The following is a 22,394-nucleotide window of genomic DNA, read 5'->3' as shown; positions in this document are numbered from 1 at the left end:
AGAAGCAGGGCAGAGGGGAAGGCAACTTGGAAATAAAAAAAAAAAACCCAGAAAACCAAACCAACCGCAACAGGAAAGGAAGAAAGAGGAGATGGTGACGGTGGCAGGAGCAAGAGGGGGGCAACAAAAACCACCACTTAAAAAAATAAGTTCATAACTTCACCGCGGTAGGGGACAGAATGAAATATTTAAACCACCAAGTTTGAAAATGTAACCCAGACCTCCCGGTGAGTGACACCTTCTGTTCACACCAGGCAAACGGGCTCCTGCCGCAGGGCTCCCGTGCTCCGGCCCCTGGGAATAACCCCTGAGGTTGCACTGGGTTCAGAGCTCAGGCAGAGCTGCACAGAACTGACTGGTGTCATCAAACTTCAGGTGAGGTGTGAAATACTCTGTAAAGCAGCATTTTTCAAGGCCAGCAAGAGCCAAAAATGAGCCCGTATCGATAAATCAATAGTATTGTGTAAAAGTTTTAGGCAATAATAATATTGGGCCATACTAAATGGCATTCTGGGCAAGTGCAGAAGGTGGTCAGAGAGAGTGGCAGGTCCCCAGCATAGGATGTCCCTGCTAAATAATAATAATATTGGGCCATACTAAATGGCATCCTCGGCATGTGCAGAAGGTGGTCAGAGAGAGTGGTCCCCAGCACAGGACAGGAGCGACTGTGGTGGGTTGACCCTGGTGTGATTTTGTGATTTGGGACACTAAAACGTGCAGCAAAGTGTTTTCCTGATTCCCAATCTGGTCCATAACTGTGACGAGGGATCAACAGAAATTGGCCTGTCCAGGGTAGGACAGAAACTTTAGCCTCCAAAGGAGGGGAAAGGGTGAAAGCAACCTTCCCCTTTTGGGGGCTGTGGGGAGAACTGGCCCTCCAAACGGAGAGATTTGGGCTTCAGACCACCACAACTCACTGACCATGAAAGCTGACTTGCAAGAGCTGCACTGAAGGCAAGTGGCAGGATTTTAAATACCACCAGGGGAGTCTTCTGGTCCCAAGGACAATCATCAGCCTCCAAATAATCATTGCTTCTAGCTTTTATCTGGAGACAGTGGTGGGCAAAGTAATACACTCAGTTTTTTTAAGTCAAGAGCAGACTGCATAGCTCAGACGGTTGAGGAAAGGCTAGCTCTAATAAATATATAATACCCAAGGGGTTATCTAAGCAGCCAATATAGATACAGAATCTTTTTTTTTTATGTACTGAAGTTACACTCATTCAGTATGTGGCATCAAAAGAAATACAGATTTTCTGACAGATGTTTATTTCCCACTGTTACTAAAACGCATCCCCTTCTTAAAGCAGCGTCTCACACGAGTCTAATCCTTCCTGATTTATCTCTGGCCGAGCTCGCAGCCAACAACTCGAGGCCCTAGCTTTGTACCATGCATGTCACAGACAAGATTTTGATTCTAAATGATCAGATATGGGGATCATATTTTGAAATTACACACATTTTAGGCATAGTCTGCATTCCCTTTTCTCTTTTTTTATCTGAACTGCCCATCCCATCTCCTACGCACCCTCATGTTTAAAATTGCATGGGGATGGTTTCTATTTTAAAAGAGGCATTCATGAGAAGGGAGCAGAGTGAGGCTGCTGAGATTATTTTTACCTGAGCTCTGATTGCAGCGTCCTTCTTAATCCACTTTATCACTGTTTCATACACCAGCTCCTCTGCTTTGGTGTTCAGGCTGTCGTTGGACATGTAGGAAATGAAGTCGTCTTTTGAGATATTAAGGATCTCTTCTTGGTTTGCCACCTCTGGGAAAATCTGCAAGGCGTATGCTTTGGCCATGTTGTAGAGTTCAGTGCACTGCATGGCTTCAGCCATGGCTAATATTCCTAAGCAGTTGCTAGCAGTCAGCTGTTTTTCTAAAAGGAAAAAAAAAAATAAAAAAAGAATGTGAGAATTATTAAAAGCAAGATTCACATTTGTACCAGGATCATGAAAAAAAAAATAAGTGCCACAGACAAGCCTCCAACTCTAATTAATTTCAGGGACTTAATTAGGAGGAGCACTCTGGGTTACTTTAGAACTGGGGCTTAAAGTACAAAATCAAAGTCTGTCTTAACAGCTGAGCTGGGGATGGGGAGAGAAAGGCACTTTCTGAGTTTGCTTTTTGTCTGAGCCTTCCCAAGGCACCAGGGAAACCTACTGACATCAGAGTGTCTGGGGCTTCCCAAGGGAGGGGAACCCAGCCAAGAGACTCCTGCTATTCCTACCGCCCACAATCTTGCTTTAAGAAACAGCAAAGATGTAAACACCAGTGCAGACACTTCAGAATAAATGCAAACAGCACTAAGGACATTTCTGAGGATGCTGCAGTCGCTTTATGATAATTTTTGCCCTGTTCAGCTACTAAGCTACTTCAAATAATAATAAAAAAAAAAAAATCCTCCCCCCTCTATTTTTTTTTTTTTTTCAAAGGAACTTTGTTGCTGCTGAATGTGATGACATCCCTTATGCAAAACACAGATTATACCAACGCCTTCTGTTAAATGTTGTGTAGTGGGTTTCAAAGAAAATCATGCACAGAGGAGACAGCATTATCTCCTACCCGGCAAACAGAAGTAATGGCACAGTGTGTAGCTCTGAGTTAAAAGTGTGCTACACCATACATCTGACTGTACTTTTTTCCTTCTCAGCTATTCTGAAGAAAAACCCACCAATTTCAGACATTTGTAAGAGGAACTCTCAGATTCTTCTCCACTTTTGTTAACCAAGCCGCTATTAATAGGCAGAATATATTCTTTTAAGATATAGGACCAAGAAAAAAAAATAAAATAAGAGAGAGACAGACTGCAATAGATCACCAAAGCATCAGTACCGGTGGCAGGTTTCTGCACTGCTGGAGGAGAAGTATATCACGTTGGGGCAGTGTCATACCCTGGTGCACTATTTCAGAGCACTGGACAGGAATGTGTGATAGCCCCACATCTCTTCAAACAAAACTCCCATCAGACTGCCTTTGCCAGAAACACTCAGGGATTTTTCCCTATACCCAGCTTCTGCCTTCATCAGATTTAAAACCTGCACACTGTCTATATGTGGCTTCTATTAAAATGAGATTATGACCTAGTTTGTTTTTTTTTTTTTAACTTGGCATGAGATTAGGAGGCTTGTGTCTTGTTTGTTTTTTTTTCCCCTAACTCTTTTTATTTTCTTCTACAGATCCAGCAGTCTTAAAACTAGGTTATCTCATTTTGCATCAGTTGATTGTACTGACTCCAAGGAGCCCATTTCCTCAAGCAGACCGGAGCAGCAGCACTGTTTGCTGTCAGTAGATTTTGTCACTCAAAGACTGTCCAGAGACAGGCTGCAAACTGATAGCTATGAAGCTCAATGCTCCTGAAATTTCTTCTTTTCCAGAAAAAAAAGAACCAAAACCCTCTTCCAGGTTCCTTGGTTCTGTGTGTTGGCACAGTTTCATGTATACCTATGGCTGGGGGTAAAATAATCATCTAACTGAGCCCCAAACTCTCAAGTCAAAGAAAAATTGAACACTGCTCCACCTTATCCTCATAGGGTTTATAAAAAAGGTATCAATCAGGTTTGACTCATTAAGCAGACGTTTACTAGCACATGATGGAAAAGAACTTCAGGAATGAGTCTTTGCCTTCAAGGGACTTGGTTTGCCTCTATCAGGAGAGATTTCCATACCATCCCCAGCTGAGCCGGTGGTGTGGGGCAGAAAAAGCACTGGTCAGGACTGGTTTCTTCTGATCTGGACAGGTTTTTCTTCTCATCTGGACAGGCTGGGTGACAGATGCAGTCCGGTATGCTGATGTCCAAGCAGTTCCACCTGGTCCCTTTGAGCTTCACTCCTTCCTCTTGCTAAGAAACCACTCAGTGGCAGACCCAAAGGATGACATCCCTGTTTGATTCCGCAAGTATCGCAAGAGCATTTAGAGGGGTCCCAGGGAGATGCAGGCTGGGGGACACTTAGGGGGCTGGTGACACACTTCTTTGCACTTCATCACCTTTGATGTGATGAGCACCACAGCAAGGCAGACACAGTGATGTGAACTAGCAGGATTCATTGCAGGTGAGCAAGAGAGAGTTTGGGGCAACAGCTATAAGAGGCAGGGAAAATATCTATCCTGTGAACAGTAAAAACATGCAATTTTTTACCTCCAACACAAAACTTGGGGGCAATATTGATCTTTCTTGACTTCAGCTGTCGATGGTGCAACTGCGCAGTCACATTAGTATCCCTGTATGCTCATAAGCAAACAATTCGAAGAGGCAATCTGGAAATATTTTGGATTAATCTGGTAATATTTTGGATAACAACTTCAGGATGAGCAGAACCGTGCCTGTTACTTTTCACTGACTATAAAGGTACCCTGCATGACTACTTACATATAGATTTCTGCTATATGATACAGCCCATCCCAAGTGACTGCAGTCTGGGGGCACTTCTGGATAGAATCATAGAATGGTTTGGGTTGGAAGGGACCTCAAAGATCATTGAGTTCCAACCCCCCTGCCATGGGCAGGGACACCTCCCGCTAGAGCAGGTTGCGCAAGGCTACATCCAGCCTGGCCTCGAACACTTCCAGGGATGGGGCATCCACAGCTTCTCTGGGCAACCTGTTCAGTGTCTCACCACCCTCATAGTAAAAAATTTCTTCCTGAGATCTAATCTGAATCTTTTTCCTTCCAATTTTAATCCATTTCCCCTTGTCCTATCATTACCCTTCCTGGCAAAGAGTCCTTCTCCAGCTCTTCTATAGGCACCCTTCAGGTATTGAAAGGCCGCTATAAGGTCTCCCCGGAGCCCTCTCTTCTCCAGGCTGAACAATCCCAGCTCCCTACTGACACGACAGACAGCTAAGGCCCAGTTCTGCTCCATCTGCTCCTGAGTCATTCTCCTTTGGACGCCGACACGTTTACAATAATTGCTGGTTTTGCCACAGTGACACTGGACTTGTAACAACGCATTTTTATGGAGTCTCACCTTGAGTCCATCCAGAACACGCCTGCTGACTACTAAGCTACTCCCAGTGCTCATGGACAGTTGATAACAGACTCCTGAGTGGACTTTTAAGGATATCAGATGTAACTGAGCAGGCTCTCACTAATTTGAGACAGTGCTGGATAGCATATTTGTTTCTATGTATGTCACAAAATTGCAGATCAGCAGCTGGTGTTCTCCACTTGTGTGAGACGTGATTTTGGAGTGGGATCCTATGCAGAGCCATCATGAAACAATCAGCCAGGCAGACTGCTAAGTCTGCACTTCTGGGAGTGGGACGACTTGAGATAAAGTCAGAGTTGGATGGTCTGTAGGAAGGATTACTCAGTGAGATTCTGCTAACAGCATGATGGAAGCTCAGTGGTTGATACAAGCCCCATCTGCGTGCATAAAGGACTGTATTTTCACTTAGAGATGATTTCTAGATGATGACTTGGTTATCACTAAAAGTAGCATAAAACATGCATTTCCTCATCATATTCTTTGTACATTCTGATTGGGATCTTATTCCTCAGGTATTCCTACTAGTGGGAAAATAATGTGAAGATGAGCGGGAGGTGGAAGACTTCTGGATGCATTAATTGTCCAAAAGATTTCACTTTCCCTGTGAGAATGTTCCTTATTTCTCCTTTTTCCAGATATGGTTGATGCTTCAGTTTCTCCAGCGCTAGGCAGCATGGTTCTCCACCTGACTCAATATCCTCTACCTGTGATGAACAAAAAATTAGCCATAATACTTTCTCTTGAATTCATAAGGACCATAAAGGCCTCTTCTTCCCTCAGGTGCATAGGCCTGTTCATTCAGGTCTCATCACTGGTCCATCGTTCAGTTCTTCTCATAGCTCCCCCTCATACTCTTTGCAGACTTCATCTTTGTGCCCTTTGCCCAGGAGACTAAGAAAATTCAGAGCTCCTGCTCCTTCATGTTCTGCTCCATGAATCTAAGAGATTCCACCAACTTCTTTAGACCTAAGGAAGAATATTTCTATTTTATCAGCAGCAGCCTGCAGTTCAAGTTCAGAATTTGTTCACTCCTGTGATGGGGGTCCCTGCATCATGGACCCAAACGGTGATACTGAAGAATCACCTGAAATTCAATTTGAGCCATAACTGTGATGATAGCGTAAAAACAAATATGAAAAAAGAAAAAGGAAAAAACCTCAAGTCTTCAGCCATATGGATGGAGGAAATACCTATGATGCCCTGACCGGTTTGCAAACATTTGCCCAGTTATCATATGGTGCCTGCAGGAACTTGTCAGCATCGTTGCATCAGTCGGCACACAACTGTTGTCATTTCTCATGGTCTAGACAAAAGCAGAGGAGACAGCATGTGGGGGAGAGAGAGAAAGTGGCTATAATTAGCCCAGTGAAGCTGGTTAAGAAATCTCCTGCTGAAATGAAACAATTTTCCTGACTCATTTGCAGTATGTTTCCACCAGAAAGTGCAAGTAGATTTGGGGCACCTCTATCCAACGCTGCTGAGAGGCCCAGGACAGAGACACAAGAGCTGCCTGGCCATCAACCAGTTAGGATCCCGCTGGAGCTTCATGGCTGAAAAAGCCATGAACTTTGAGATGTCTGTGCTCTGCTCAACAGACTTACCAGTTTGGGGCTTTTACTTCTTTGGGCGTCTTTGGATGTCACTTCTCTCACTATTTAGATGTGGCCACTGATGGGAAAGAATCACCGTTTATACTGGTGAATCCTTCACAAACCCTGGAAAAAAGCCCTGATTTTTACCACATTTTTGCTTTGTGGGAGCAGAGGTGGCTGGGATGAAAAGAGAAAACACAGCTACAGAGAAGAAAAAACGTCTTTCCCTAAACTTTTAAGATGGCAAATGCTCTACTATCTCTGTAAAGCAATGCAGTCACAGCTATAAATAAAAATAAGCAATTACACTCCATGAATTCTCCAAATGAGAATACAAAATTCTGGTGACTCCCCATATATCACTAAACTTATAACCAACTCTACTATTTCATACCATAACATGGTTCACTGAATTCAAATATTAACTATCGGAAAAGAGAAATCTCACATTGATTTAGTGAAATAAACGTATTTTGGTTTTGGGGCTGAATCTTCAGAGATAGCGCGACTTAAACGTATCTGTTCCTGGAAAGGCCATAAGATCTAATCACTTTAAAAGGTGATGAAGGGATGTGGGGGGGGAAGCAATGCCAGAGCCAGAGCCTTTAGTCAAGCTGCACAGTCAACATGGTGGGATTGCAAAGCACAGATTTCATTTCCCATTACCCACTCATTTAAGAACAGACTTTTATACAGGGGACATATAAAAAGCTGGAAAGAAGAGAAGGATAAAATACCACAGATTCTTTTCCAGTGCTTTTATTGTACCAGCCTGGTCACACCACTCACCTTGCCAGGTCAGCTTAGTCATGAAAATTAACACAGCAGTAAACTGGACTCACTTGACTTTGTTTTGGTTTTTGTTGTTTTCTTTTTTTCCATGAGAGCAACATTTTCTAAACTCCCATCTTTCACACTCTGCAATTCTAGATGTCAATTTAAAATGAGAACTGCCCAAGAAGAATCTATAGTTCATGAGGGTTGAAGATATATTTGGGGTCCAGAGAGACGCTAAATGTCCAGTGAGAACGACATCTTCCATACCAAGCTAAGCAAGCCTGAATAGAAATCAGATGCCCAAAAAAGGTATTTGGAACTTGGACATGGGAAGTCAGTCATGTAAGATCAAGCTCACACGTTCTGTATTAATAAGTTTGTGCTAATAATTTGCAAATTATTACCGTTTCATTAACTGATACTATAGCTGTGTTAGTGAAGGAGTGGCATGTGACACAGGCAGGAATTCAAACCAATGTGTGTTTCATTTGAGCTCCAGTTCTGGCTCCTCTTCTGCCATAACACAAATGGGGCTGGATGGTTCCAATTCAGACCAGTAAATCTTAGTTAACTGAGCTGGTCACCTTGGACTGTTTTGGAATAGTCTATATTGAAAAATATACAGAAAATGCAAGGAGCAGGCTGATACGGCGCTCTGGACAAGAAGAATGGGCTTCTCGTTCATGGCCATGAGACAATGGACAGATGCACTGGTGATGATGTTCATCTGAACACTCTCACTGGGGCAAACACCTCCCGTGCAGACAGGGCACACCAGTTACCAAAGGAGGGCCCAGCAACCTTTCATTCCCATTCACCATTTGGGGTGACACATATCCATCAGACCATAACTCTGTGTGAAAGAACAAACCCCGGGAACATTCAGCCTGGAGTTCAACCAGATCTTGTTTACAAGCACATTGGACACGTGAAAGACTTTCTCATGGATGCAAGACAATTGTTGATCCTGACTCCTCTGTGAGAGTCCACCCCCAGCTCTTTCAGGGCTTGACCAAGCTGGCCTGATGTAGCACCCAACGTTTGCTGTCACAGTTATAAGCAATCTGTGCCTTACAGCCTGGTGTCTGTGCAGCGATCAACCGCTGGGAAACAAAATGTCATCACTGATACCAAGTATGAACCAAGATCTACCCAAGATGTGAACACAACATTTTAAAGTCAAATCTCAACCCAAATAAATATTGATGTTTCTTTTTATTATATTATTATTTATTATTCTTGGGTTTCCTAATTATCTTTTAAGAGTTTTAGAAGGAAGGCATACAAACCTTAAACTGAAATCTTAAAACCTTATTAGAGGAAGTGATTCTTACCTAAAAACGAAACGCAGACTTTACAGAAAGTGTGAAACTGGAACTTGCTGGCAGCTTCCAGTAGGGTTTTTGCATTGGCTGAATCTATGATCAAAGAACCTGTATAAACAAACTCCAGGAGTAATTCCAGGACATCCGCAGTGAGGTTGGACATGGCCAATTCCAGCTTCTCCCCGCTTCTGCTACTGTCTCGTGGTGACCTGGTAACAGCAGACAATTAAATTACGGACATTACACTATCCCCTTTTTGTTGGCATTTATTGATTAGTGAGGGCTAGAAAATCGCTTTGCACCTCATTATATCTCTCCATTATTTTTGTTTACGGAACTGAAGAATATGAATTTTAAAATAACTGAACTTAAAAACTTTAACTGGATCTGAAAGAGAAGGATCTTAAAGCAAGTCTTACGAAAAATCTGTTTATTGCTACTCTGCATTTTCATGCAAAAACAGTTGCAAAAGAAAAGGAAAGGAAAGAAAGAAAAATGAATGAGCCAACATTAATGAAAATGAGGAACAGGATTAGCTTTCAAAGGGAAACAATACATTTTAACATCTTGGTTAACATCTCATCCTCTGTGCATAATATAACTGTTAAGGAAAAAACACTCCAATTTCAAGAGAAAAGGTCATCTGCTTTTTCAGGAATACAGCACTGGAATAATTTTAAATGTCATGTGCATTTAAGGATACATTTAAAGACCTTTTCATAAAAAAATAACAATAATAATTATTAATTTCTGTTTAGTTTGAACTTTTCAGTATGTTATATTAAAGTATAGATATGATATGCATATATAGACAGTCATGCCAAACGTGTGTATATATATATATATATAAGCTTATTCTAAAAATCTATTGTTCCCTTTTAGGCACTAAAAAAAGGAAGCCCTTCATGGCAATTGCTTTGAAAACTGAATACAAGACAAGATAGACAGACAAAATGGTTAGAGCAAAGACGGGAGAGGGGGGAAAACAACAACCAGCTCTGCCACAGGAAGCCAGCAGCCATCCTCTAGGAGTTTCATGACTGTGGCCTACGGTTTTTCCTGCATGAAGTGCTGAACAATTTGGGGATCAAAGTATCTCCTGCATTTGAAGTGTGGATTAGTGCTCGTGAAATTATTGGACAAAAAGAAAATTATACTGAATTAAAGTAAGGGCCGAGTTCTTAATGCATGGTTGGCTGATGTGTCTGCAACACTAAAGGCAGGTTACACCTGAAAGACAAAAGTGACGATAAATTTGGTAACATCAAGGAGGGGAGGGGAAATCTGTTGGAGTAAGAAAATAAACTCTTTTAATGGTTAGGACCATCCAGCACCTTCTCAAAGAAACATGAACTTCTAGTCCCTGGACAGTCAACGTCTGCTCGCTCCAATTCTGCTAGAGTACTTGCAAAAGCCATGGCACGATTGACACAAAACCGGCATACGATGCTGCGTGACTCGTACGGACTGGCCAAAGCATCACTATTCACACGCACCGCCAGCTTAAGCGTGAGCAAGAGCACTACCAACCTCTTGGATTCACCAAGCTGCCTAGAAAGGTGATGATCAGACCTCTACTGCCATAATGGAGGAAAAGTAAACAACATACGAGGTTCAGTTTTCTTCCCTCATGACACCCCACCCCACCCACCCCAATAAAGCCTAAAATCATTTAGGAAAATGCTTAAGATTTGCAGTGGATGCTTTGTCACTGGTCTTCCATTGATTAGCCCTGTTTAAGTCAAGGGCACAGCTTTAATTTACATGAATCTTTGCAGTATCAAAACTTTAAAGAGGATGTATTTTTCAACTGAAACTATTTAGATGGTGTCCATTATCACAATGGAGGAGCAGTTGGCAGCCCTTAACTTCGTATGGTTCTCTAAGGTAGTGAGCAATGGTTACTCCCATTCCCAAATGGAATCCAAGACACAAGGATACAAATACCCTTGTCTACAATCACAGAGAAAGCCAGGGCAAAGCAAAGGAACTAACCCCCATTTTTTAATTTATTCTAAATATCCCTTTGCATGGGAATGCAGGCAGGTTAGATCCTCTTCCACAAGCATATGGTTTAGAATATTCATCCTGGTATCTCTGGTATCACTACATGCACAGATGTGTACGCTACCCTGAATCCTTATGCTTCATGACACCACAATACTTCTTCTGAACTCTTACATATGGATTCAGTTGTGCACTCAGGGCAGAAAACCTCAGGTGTCAAAACAAAAGAGTTGCCATTTCCTAGATTGTCAAGAGGATGTCACAAAATGTTCTTTTTTTTCTCTCTCACACTCACATACCAGTAACATCCCCCATATCTGATTTATCTCCAGTTGTGCACACATCCGGTGCCGCACCCTGGGCTATCAAAACACCTCCTGGTACCGATGTAATTCCGGCTGAATTGTTTCCAGAAGTGGTTTTGTACCTGACAGCGAGCTCCTGTCTACGTGGGCTGGTTAATAAGGACATTGCCGAAAATCTAAGTGAGATTTGGAGGTACCCAGCAAGCGACAGAATCAGGCTCTGTGCACTGTGGGAAGCCTCACCGTAAGTAATTATTTATTTAACGCCACTAATTGCACTGTGCTGGCGATGGCTGCTGGAATGACTGCGTGTCACCCATCGGGAATCGCAGTGCAGAGACCAGGAGGCACAAAGGAAAGGATGATGTGACACCGATGTCAGCGTAGACACATACCCGTGTTAGCAATAACTACAAGCCGCTATTTTTCAGAATAATTAAGTAATAATCTCTTTTACTTTGTAATACACCAAGCAATAAACTGGTGCTGCAATTGATTAAACGCCAAAGAAAAGCTAAGGTGTTTGATCAATCACTAGAGCCACTTACGGCAAATATAATACAAAGCTACAGAGATTATTGATATTACACAATGAGCCAGAAATAGGAAAGAAAATCATCCCTATTCCTTCCTCTGTGATGCCTTGAATGTGTTTGTGCTGCTTTGCTTAAGCTCTCTAAGCAGCGAGCACTTTGGCTCCACATTTAGCTGGACTAAATACGGAGCGCAGGCTTGGTTCAGCCTGCAAAGGGACATCACAGCTACCCCGGTCTCTACGCTGGGGATCTGGCTTGCTAAGTGTTGGAAAACGGACGGGGAATTGGTTGAAGCAGGTCTTAATGGGTCATAAATAAGCATTCGAAGGACTGGAAGAAAACAATGTGGGGAAACAGACTGATGTGACTTAAGAAAGGCAGGAATTCTATAAATTTCTGCTCTGAAATTATTTCAGTGAATGAGGTTGCGGCATGTCCCTCCACATCTGACCAAAGCTTTCCATGTTCCTTGTTTTCCTGTCTTAGAATATCAATATGCTCTGTGTGGTTCTTCTTCAGGTATTGGGACAGAGCCTTCTCTCAGCTTCTCTAGAGGAACTGCAATGAAGTGGCTAAAGCTGTATTATAAGACTAGAATTTAGTCCTGAAAAAGCACACACAGTGGTCTGGGGAAGATCCATAGGAATGTCTACAGCTGTGCCCCAAATAGCTAACCCTGCATCACATCAGGAGGAGTTTCCTCAGTGGCATTGGTAGATACAAACGTTTAGAAAAGTCTCCTCAGCAAAGCACTGACTTCTTCCTGTATGAGCTGTGAAAAGGTAATGGCTCTACCTGGTGTATTCACTCCTGTTCCCCCACTCCTGGCACAAACACTGGGTATATTTTGGGGATGAAGAGCCTGCCTGCCTTGTGTTTCAGTCTCACCTGAAGTCAGGCAATGTATAGTTTTTGTCCATGGACATCATTAAATGTGGCACATCCTGCTATTTGCCCTGCGAACTCTGAAGTTTAAACAGAATGATGTCATTTTATTGGCCTTGTAATCATTGCTCATATTATAAAGGTCACACATTTCACATTGTGGCAGAAAATCGATAGCTCTCCCAACAGCCTCTGGGGGAAAAAGTTTTGCTTCTGAAGAATAATATATAATAAACAATTTTAGTCCTTACTTTATCATGGCAGTAATCTTGGAGAATAGCTACAGTAAAAATCTGGCAAAGGCTGATATATAAACTCATTAAAATTAGGAAGTGATTTAGAACAGGACTTTTAAAAGATTTATCTTGAGCTAAACAGCAGAGGTTTGTTTAGGTCTACATTTAAACAAGCTCCGAGAGCTCTTTAACAGCTTAATTTTATGGTAGCTGTTGGGGAATTCTTTCAGATTTACAAATCATATATTTCTCTAGCAAGGTGAGAGACCCGAGCAACCTGCAAGTAGAACGGAACGTGCAGATAAGCAGGAAGCACAGATACACTCTAAATGGATAAGGGGGAGCTACTGAAAAATATTTTGTATTTTCTGGAATAATTAGATCTAACAGAATAAAGCTGAGGCCTTTGAACATACCCTGGCTACTTATCCTTCAACTTAATTACTTAAACTAGAGAAGACAAAGGCACAGGGAACCTTTTAAAGCAAAAGATGGCTTGACTACACTCTCAAATAAGAAATCAAAATCGGTGTCCCTTTCTGTTAGCTAATATATAGAAAAGAGCCAAAGTATTTAAATACTGCTAGCAGGAAAAATAACCCGAAAACCTCATTTGCAAGATCGGGAGTGGATCTGACAAAAGAAAAAGTAGAGGACTTTACATTTTTGGCATTCATTTGTCCTTGAAAATAATTTCCATACATGTAATACACACAGACAAGAATCAGCACTAGTGTTTTCATGCTTAATAGCGATGCAACCAAGTTTTCTGCATCTTGAGTTATAAATATATGTATATCTATGCGTTTTCCCTGCATTATTCGTATCACCACGTTTATGTAACAGAACTTCTGTGTGATTCAGTTCAAAACATTGAATAGCGAGATGCCTTGATTCGCAAAGCCGCATTTGGAGTCTGGCTAAAGGAGCTGTGTAAGTGAAACACCACTAGCACATCAATTTGTCAATTTATGGACAACGCTACCGCCTCTAATTCAGGCTTCCCTCATGGTTTGGATGTGCTGCCTTTAACCAACTCGCAACGTTATTTTGACTGACTAATGGTTTGGCTAGAGGCTCACTCAATTTTACATCAAATATGAAAAGCTACCTATCCCCGGTGCAGACGCCAGCCAACTCTCTGTTTACAAGCTATAGTCAGAAAGTCAAAACAAATTCTGGATGTTCAAAATGGAGCCATCTGCACGGAATAAACATGAAAAATGTGAAACATTTTATGTAAATGTACATTACTGCCTAGGAACAGTTGGTTCAGCTTCCTCCCAGGCTGCCTGGCTGGGAACAGGAGGACTGACAGAGTTTGTGACACCTATTTACATTCAAAGCCATATGACTCACTGTGCTGTAGACTCAAAGGTATGACGTCTATTTAAGATCTGCGCTCCAAAAGGGCACCGAAATAAGTTATTATCTTTTAAAATAAAGACACATTCAGAATTACCATTTGTGCGCTTTCCCCAGGCACGTGGGACTTGGTGTGTATCTTTTCCTTTCTGCCTGCCCAAGGTCCATCACTTCTGCTTGTGAACCTGCTTCTCCCAACAGAAGGCAATGGCAAAGAGCTATCTCCGTAATATAGCCTCAATTTTGTTCATATTACACCCAGAGTTTATTTTTAAGAAACAGGAAACTGATGCTGGTAGTGTAATAAGAAAATATTTTTTATCTTTGTCTATCTACTGCTTAGGATCTCGTACAAGGCAGGAATGGGAATATCCTCCACTAAAAGCACATGTTCAAGCTACGAGACTTCCAGCCACCCTGAGGCATCTGAAATTCATATTTTGGGGCTGGTCCCTCCCTGCACGGACCAAAGCAACAGCCTGTCCCAGCAGCCAGCTGCCTGCTGGCCTCTTCACCCCGCGCCTTCCCAGGATCTGCCCCATCAGCTCGACATGTGGATCTTGCTGGCTTGCTTTCATGCTAAGGGACATAAATGTTTACCCTACATTAATTGTGTTCCCATTCCACTAGAGCAAAATATTTGCTACTAAGACAGACAGCAAAAAAAAATAATTAAATTGCTTTGTTTTCTGGACAGTGTTTTGGTCTCCAGACAACAGGAAATCCAAGATTTTTATGTAAGATGAAGCACTTAAATGAAGGGAAGCTACTTCTTTTTATTTCTGTAAAATTATTTTCATTACCGAAGAAAGGACTGCAGACTGGGATAGGCAGCGTCTCATGAGTCTTGAGAGTCTGTTAGCTATGTGCTCATTAAAAACTTCTGTTCAAGTCTACACAATTTAGACTGAACATCTTGTTTACTGTGGAACATAATCCTTAAAGCATTGAACTCCAGGCAAAGAAGAGAGTACAACGTTGCTGCATCTTAACTGTCCACTATTTGACTTTTCATCATCTTCACAGTTATTAATGGTTCAAAACCCACACGTCTATTTATCTTGGGAGAAGCAACAAACTTCGTTATATTATGGCCAACCTTCAGCTATGAACAGAACGGACACGGCACTCTACATGGAAAGTTGTATTTCACACCAAAGAGCTTGATTTATCATAATTACACGCTCATGAGATATAAAAGCATAGATGCCCAAACATACCAACATACATTTCCACAACACATACAGCAAGATGCATGTGCATCCTGTGGTAACAGGTTATTGACTGAGTTATTCAAGTTTATGCAGCTGCAAGGTAATCAATCATGTAAATGATGACAGGAAGGGACACTTATAGAGCAACATCATTGCAATATGTATGTCATAAGGCACTGAATGTTCTATTAAATAGGATTTTTTTAAAAAATAAATTACACCCTAGCATTGCTTCTCCTTTGGAATTATTTTATCAGCTCAAAATGTATTAACTTGCAAATCTCTGCCTTCGTTATACTATCTTGTAGATAAATATTATCTTTGAGCCTCAGCCACTATCCATCTGTCTCATGAGAGAAGAAAACATATACTGTAATGGTGCTATTGTACGATTACGATAAAGAACTAGTAAAATCACAAGATTAAATAAATTACATTGTTTAAACACAGGCTTGCAAATTTGTCATGAAAATTTACCTGACCAACAAATCCATTTGCTCGCTTTTTACCAGGCTGTTGATACAAATAATGTTCCTTGTTCCAGGCAAACAAAATTTGGCAAGACTAGTGTAACTTATTAGGGTCAAACGCTGCCAGTTTGCACCTGCTCTATCAGAAGAAAATCAGGAAAATTAATGGCTGTGAGCTCAGGCATGCACTAGCAGCTCCTGCTAATTCACCATCACAGAAATGATCATTACAAACTAAGACGAGCAATGGGATTAACAGCAAACGCTTTTTGTTCACGGAGAACATGGCCAGAATGAAATAAAAGAAACAAAAGAGCCAAGTCTCCTATATACCCTTAATGCTATTCACCGACGGAACACAATCTAATTGCTCGGTCAGGACTGTTTCTAAAGGCGAGGGACCAGCGGCAGCCTCCAACGCCGCGGTGTCGGAGATCACAGTCGGGGGTACAAATCTGCCTCCCCGCTGAGATTTAAGAAAGAAGATGAGGAGCTTGAAGATGCTGGTTTAAACGACCAGCAAGCGAATGAAGAAGTGAATAGCGAGTGCCCTCGGAAGAACAGCATTTCCTGACCTAGCCTTTCGCTAGGAACTGAGAATAAACTGAATCTCACAAGGTGGAGAAGCTAAAAAAAAAAAAACAAAAAACCCGGGCCAACTTATTAACAGCGCGGGATCTAACTTGCTTGCAGCCTAATTCAGCAAATATGTGGCAAAATAGCCTGGGGTGAGAGCTAGTATTTGTTAAAGGTAAATAAAAGATACAAGCAGGTTTTGGTGGATTATATGGGAAGGAAGATTAAAAAGGAAATGACAGAATAAAAAATTTATTCTAATCGAACTTAAAGCTCACCCCCTTAACCAACTCCTATCTGATTTGTTTTAATGATATTTATTACACCCTCAAAAACCAGCTTAGCAGAGAGCTGGCATTATGCAGCTAATAAATCTGTTTCTTAGGAATGTGGTGAAATTTATACAAGTAATTATCTAAGTAAGTCTATCCAAGGCTTTCTCATCACTGCAATGTCTACAGGGAAAACAATAATAAAATAATGATAACCACAATTATTATTTATTACTACTACGATGATTATGGTAGTGCCCAAAGATCCCAATCAGCATTTCAGTAATTAGAATTAATTCTGTCAGGCACTGGTTCTTTCTCACCCAGCTACAGGGTGTTGCTAGTGCTTTTCTACAATGTACGTAGAGCCAGCCTGTGCTTTGGCCATCAATGAAAGGTCATATATTGAACCACCACCTATGGCCATGGTCTTTGTGGGGAAGGGCAGGTAACTCTTCTCACCCCATCAATCCCTGCCCACACCACCCTGCAGACCAGCTTGGAGCATTTCAGTCGCCGAAGCTTACTTAGCGCTACGCAAGAAAAAAGAAAAAGGGGGGGGTCGTTATCTGATATGATCATAACCTCATCATGTTAATTCAAATTCATTATCCCAATCTAGAAGTGGCTAATCCTTGATGATTTAAATGAAAGGAAGTGAACTGCTGATCCCTGGAGCTACCTGCGAGCACGCTGGAGTCAGAGATTTGATTACCCTCAGTTTAGGGCAAGACTGGCTTTCGGAAGCAGCCCAAAAATGACAGCTTTCAGGAACACGGCTCCCGTCTCTACGCTATGGAAGTTCTTCTCGTTGTCTTTGATCCATTTAGCTTGAACTGCACCTCGTTCGATAACTGCTCCCTTTCACCCCTAAATTTCAACACAGACAGGGCTGGGAGATGTAAGTACATATAGGGAGGTCACAGGCTCCTGCATCTTATGAGTGGCTGTATGACAGCTGCAGGGCTTGCACATAGGTCTGGCCAGAGCAAGAGAGGTGATTAGTCTGTCATTCCTTGGATAAGATTCGCAGGATTTGTAGTTGTGTCTAGAAATTATGTGAGCAAGAAGCCAAAACTACAGTAAATAGAGATGCTGTCAATGAAGGAGAGGAGCGAGAGGTTAAGTGATTCTGCTGGGTGCCTCTGCAAGCTGCAGCCATTACGAGGGAGAAGCTTAATTTCTGCACTGCACCTCCACGCTTGAAAAGGAGCCCTTCTCTCCTCCTGGCCACAGTTTCTCTTCAGAGCAGGGCACATCGCTCTGTCCTTCATTTCAGAGCCAGCATCCAGCCCAAGCCACTCACTCTCCTAATCCCCAGCCACACTCACCAGGCTGGAAACAGCAGGGCCACGCCGCCTGCTATGGGTTTTGTGGCAGCTCCTTAGCCTGGCAGCCCAGCAACACCACTGGGTATTTGTAAACTGCAGTTCATTTCTGTAGAAGACCATACATTTTTGCTTGATGAAGACATGTTTTCCAAGGCCTGGCAGCTGCAGGACTGGAAGCCCAGCAGGCGGCTCCGACAGGCGGGTGGGAATGCAGGGCTCGGCCAGGCAGAGCTCACGGAAAGGGGCCACCCAAAGCTGTATCCCATATCCCATACCAGGATTCCGTGCCCAACACACAGCAGTTATCAGTCCCTCGTTGAAGAGAAAAATGTCACCCACGGCATAATTCACACCTGCCCCCTGGCAGTAAAGGGTGAAGACTATTTTACACTCCCATGCAACCTCCCGTTCTCACAGACTCCTTTAAATGGTTTAACAGAAACCACTGGTGCTCCCTGTCCAGGCACAATATAGCTCTCCTGGCACCCGAAACAAACATCGTATTTTTAACTCCCTATTTCTCTGTTTTCAAAGAAACCTTCTAATTTTTTTCCACATTCATTCTGTCCTGAAGCATGCAGATGTGGAAATGCTGCCTGCTACTCTCCCCGAGTTAAAAGCAAGGTTCTTAATAAGCAGGAAAACACGAAGGGGTCACCAAGAGTAGATTTTTCTTTCATCTGCTATTTCTCATTTTGGGCTTTTTACAACGTAAACACAAACCAGACAGTCTGTTTTCCAGACACCTAAATGCTTTTGCAGTTTTGTCAGACTGTTTCAGATGGATAGTGGCAGGTTTCTCTGTCTTGCATCCAAATGCTGCCCTTCCACACAATGGTGTAAAATGCAGAATGACATCTCTGTCTTCAGTGTAGGTGTAAAGCAAACGGAATTTGGTCCTCTCGCTCGAAACACTTTACTTCTCCCTGCCCTGCCTTCAAGCCCTAAAAGAGTATATACAGCCTTGGTTTTGAAAACAAATAAAAAATCAGAAATCTGAACGCTTGCCAAGAGAGGGAAGGTATCGTGGAAAAGCAATTTGGCCATGAACTCACTGGCTCTGCTCCTTCGGAAAAGAAGGATGAACATAGCGTTGCCAGATTACACTGCATCAAAAACGCTCGCTTCTTGTGACCAAGTCTCTTTCTATACGTGACTTACTGCTCTGTGCTCGGGGAATAAGGCAGCCAGCATGACTTCAAGATTAGGAAGCATCATTAAAATCAAATCTTGAAAAGATAAAGCTTGTGGGACAGGATCTGTCTATCTTTAGTAACTGACCGCAGAGAAATAAAACTGAAGTCTGCTTACAAAAGCCAGAATTTCAGCCAAGACCAGCCTTATGTCAAGTGCTTCCTACTATTAATGTCATATTTGGTAGAGATTCCAGCACTTTGGGTTGGATTAAGAAGAAGAAAGCAGCAAATTAAAGTGTTCCGGTGAAACTTTCTTTGTTACGGAAATATCAGGCATTCCTTTTATGCAGCAGCTGTATTTGTCTATCCCAAACACAGCTGGAAAAAAATGATGCCTTTTCATGGGATTTTCCATTCCTTCCTTCCAGAACACACACATCTTCCACCATTTCCACCAGACACAGAGCTCATTTTTCTCCTCCCCCAAAACTAAGGAGCTGTAACTACAAGATTGGTTTCAATAACAAAATCTGTTTTTTCTGTGTACATATATAAGTCTGTACATATATAAGTGCACTTCTACATACTTCTTTCTTCCTGTGTACTTACATATGTGTGTGACATTCAGACAAACAGTAGTTTCAGGAAGGAATCATTTATGTACTTTTAGCCAACTACAATTCAGGTGTCTAATTAGAGCTGGGTGACCGGCCTTTCTCCGTGGGCAATGAAAAATGAGCACTTCCAGAAGGCAATTCACACTATTTATCATAAGGTGGGATGAATGGCCCTACAGATATTCCTGTCTTCCCTCACAACAGCAGAGGAAGCCTAGATAACCAGCTTGGGCTGCACCCCTGAAGGAAGCACCGTAACAGCCATCTTAACTTTATAGTCTAAGCAAATCTCTCTTATATAGTCTAAGCTCTCTCTTCAATAGAAAAGAGTGATGGCCTCCTTCACCTCATATCTTAGGCATCTATTTTAGACATCTATTTTATGGTGAGAGAACGTGCCTCCTTGACAGGTCTGTTTCCCTCTCTACAGGCCTGAGCAGGTCTGACCTTGCTTAGAAGGCAAAGTCAGACTAAACCTGCCTTAGATATCAGACTTGAACCCAAATGCTGGTTGACCAACAGAAAGAGACAAGTACCTCAAATTGCTCCAGAGGGATCTCCTACCTGCCTGGACATAGAAATTTGGAGAAAAAGCTCCTTCAAGAGTCTTCTTTTCATTGCCTGTGCCACAAATTAGGTTGTTGCTTTGGGAAGGCTGATTTCTTAAGTACCTAAAATACAGGTGTGAATTAGGAGCTGAAGTCAGGCAGATTGGAAACAGCTGTGGTTGGCAGTGAATTCAGACTGCAGAAGATGGTATTTAAGGGACAGATCCCTACTTTAACTGCTATTTATCATCCATTTTCTCCTGAAGTCCTGTACTACAGTAATCTTGTATGAGTGACAGTCTGAAGAAGCAGATGAGTCACGTGATTTCCCTAACCACAGACAAAGCGTATCAACTCCTCTATGTGCTCCATACCTTAAGGAGCAAGCAGTAAGGCCAAGTACTTGAGCCCTGAGTACCCCAACCTGTCTGTCACAAAGTAGGCTCAAATATTCACCTGAAAAAACAATATACTTTAAAGAGGATTTTATGAAGAGAACTTAAGGAAACCTAGCACTCCTCACATACGTTTACTCTTGTATAAAATTGTTCCTGAGGTTGTTAGTGATAGCCCCACAGCCCCTGAGGGTACTGCAATATGTCCTACTGTGGGACCAGCCTTGGGCATGCACCCATCTTCACACATCTTCCCATAGCCCCATCCCTCCCCTGCACCTCACTTTTCCTGCCTTTGTGGGCACAGTGAAGGGGAACAGATGTCAGGAACATTTCACACCTGCTGTTCCTAATACACCTAATCCTTTTCAGATTTCAGGATTTCAGTTCTTTTCACTGAGAAGGACCAAGAGTGGTTTTTATGGTCAGCTGCTGTTGGGAGAGTGCTGTGTAGCTCCTGATGGGGATCGGTCAGCCCATTTCTAACAGCTCAGTGCCTGGTACAGTGCTGATCTTAGGCTCAGGACCAGAATAACCCAACCTCAAAAGATCTATGCTCATATATATTGAAAAGAAAAGTCACATGAAACAAGAACTTTTCTGGACAAGGACCAGAATGCTCAGCACACTGCAGGATTAACCTGAGGGAGTCTCAAAGTGCGCTCTCATTACCAAATTTGTTTCATAAATAATAAATAACTTCAGAATTGTTTTGGTCAAACAAACCTGGTTATCATCTTTTCACTACTGTGCAATAAAAATAACATATTTTTTTCTCTGCTGTGACTAATTTTCATCAAGCAGCCTTCCTCAAAATAAGCAATGATTTTAGTTCTATTAGGCTTTTTGTCTATACTTTAAGTTTTTTTGAGGAGGGGATAATTGATCTTATTTGGTTTTGAACATTTCACTTTTATTCTTTTGAGAGACTACTTGCTATTCTACCATCAGATACTAACTCCAACACACAGTAGAATCAATGACAGAACATGAGGTTAACGATAACTAGCCTGTGGCAAAGAACAGGCAAAGTAAATACTCTGAAAGATATTCTTTTTCTGCATGTTTATGAGGATGCACATAGCACCTTCATGAACAGATCATCTTCTCATTGACATTTCTGGTGACCCATCAGTGCCTCGGTTGGAATGGCATTGGAGTTTAACCCTAGCATGCACTGATTGAAATGGCCTTTATATTAACATAAAGATATCTCCTGTATTCTTCAAGAAAAACTGCCATTTTTTTGTTTTAATTTCTATAATAATATTAAGATAAAAAATCATATAAAGCTTAAAGTACCACCTCAAAGGAGATGCTAACAGGAGAGGATTCCAGACATGCTGCATTAATAAACATACTGACTCTGTGAACTATAATGATTTTGTATTATTAAGGGCATGATCCTACAAAATACTGAGTCCCTCTTGCAACTTGAGTCCTTGACTTTCATTGACTTCTAAAAGGACTAGGCTTTCCACTGCCTAAAAAGCAATTCTTCAGAAATTCCATCCCATGGCCCTGATTTTATTGTCTTGCAAAGACGCATTTGCTCAGTTCACAGGTGAATATTTATTTTTCTCACCTGACAGTTTTGCAAACTCAACTAGACATCAAGCTGGATTTTTCCCTATTCAAGCATCATCATCAGTAATAAAGGTATTTTTGCCTAGGATACACCTGTGCAACTCCATTAGCCTTCATCAAGGTTACATGTGTGCAGCTGAGGTTATATATGGAAGACAACTGGGATGGACAGACCTGACTCTGGACACAAATCGACCTCTGGAATATTTATTGCTGATGATGATGTGAAA

General features: G+C 42.0%; 1 protein-coding gene across 2 annotated transcripts in view; it reads right to left on the bottom strand.

The window, feature by feature from the left end:
* KLHL29 (kelch like family member 29) overlaps positions 1–22,394 on the bottom strand; it is a 338,750-nt gene that overhangs the window by 50,608 nt on the left and 265,748 nt on the right. For both annotated transcript variants that reach the window (XM_014956895.1, XM_014956896.1), the window contains 2 exons: positions 8,694–8,893; positions 1,621–1,880 (listed from right to left, as the gene is read on the bottom strand). In XM_014956895.1, the coding sequence (XP_014812381.1) occupies positions 1,621–1,880; positions 8,694–8,893 (460 nt within the window). The remainder of the gene's footprint in view (positions 1–1,620; positions 1,881–8,693; positions 8,894–22,394) is intronic.

Source organism: Calidris pugnax, unplaced genomic scaffold, assembly GCF_001431845.1.
Source record: "Calidris pugnax isolate Ruff unplaced genomic scaffold, ASM143184v1 scaffold171, whole genome shotgun sequence".
In the NCBI taxonomy this organism is placed as follows: Eukaryota; Metazoa; Chordata; class Aves; order Charadriiformes; family Scolopacidae; genus Calidris; species Calidris pugnax.
The sequence above is the reverse complement of the archived record's forward strand: the minus strand, read 5'-3'. Positions and strand labels throughout refer to the sequence as shown.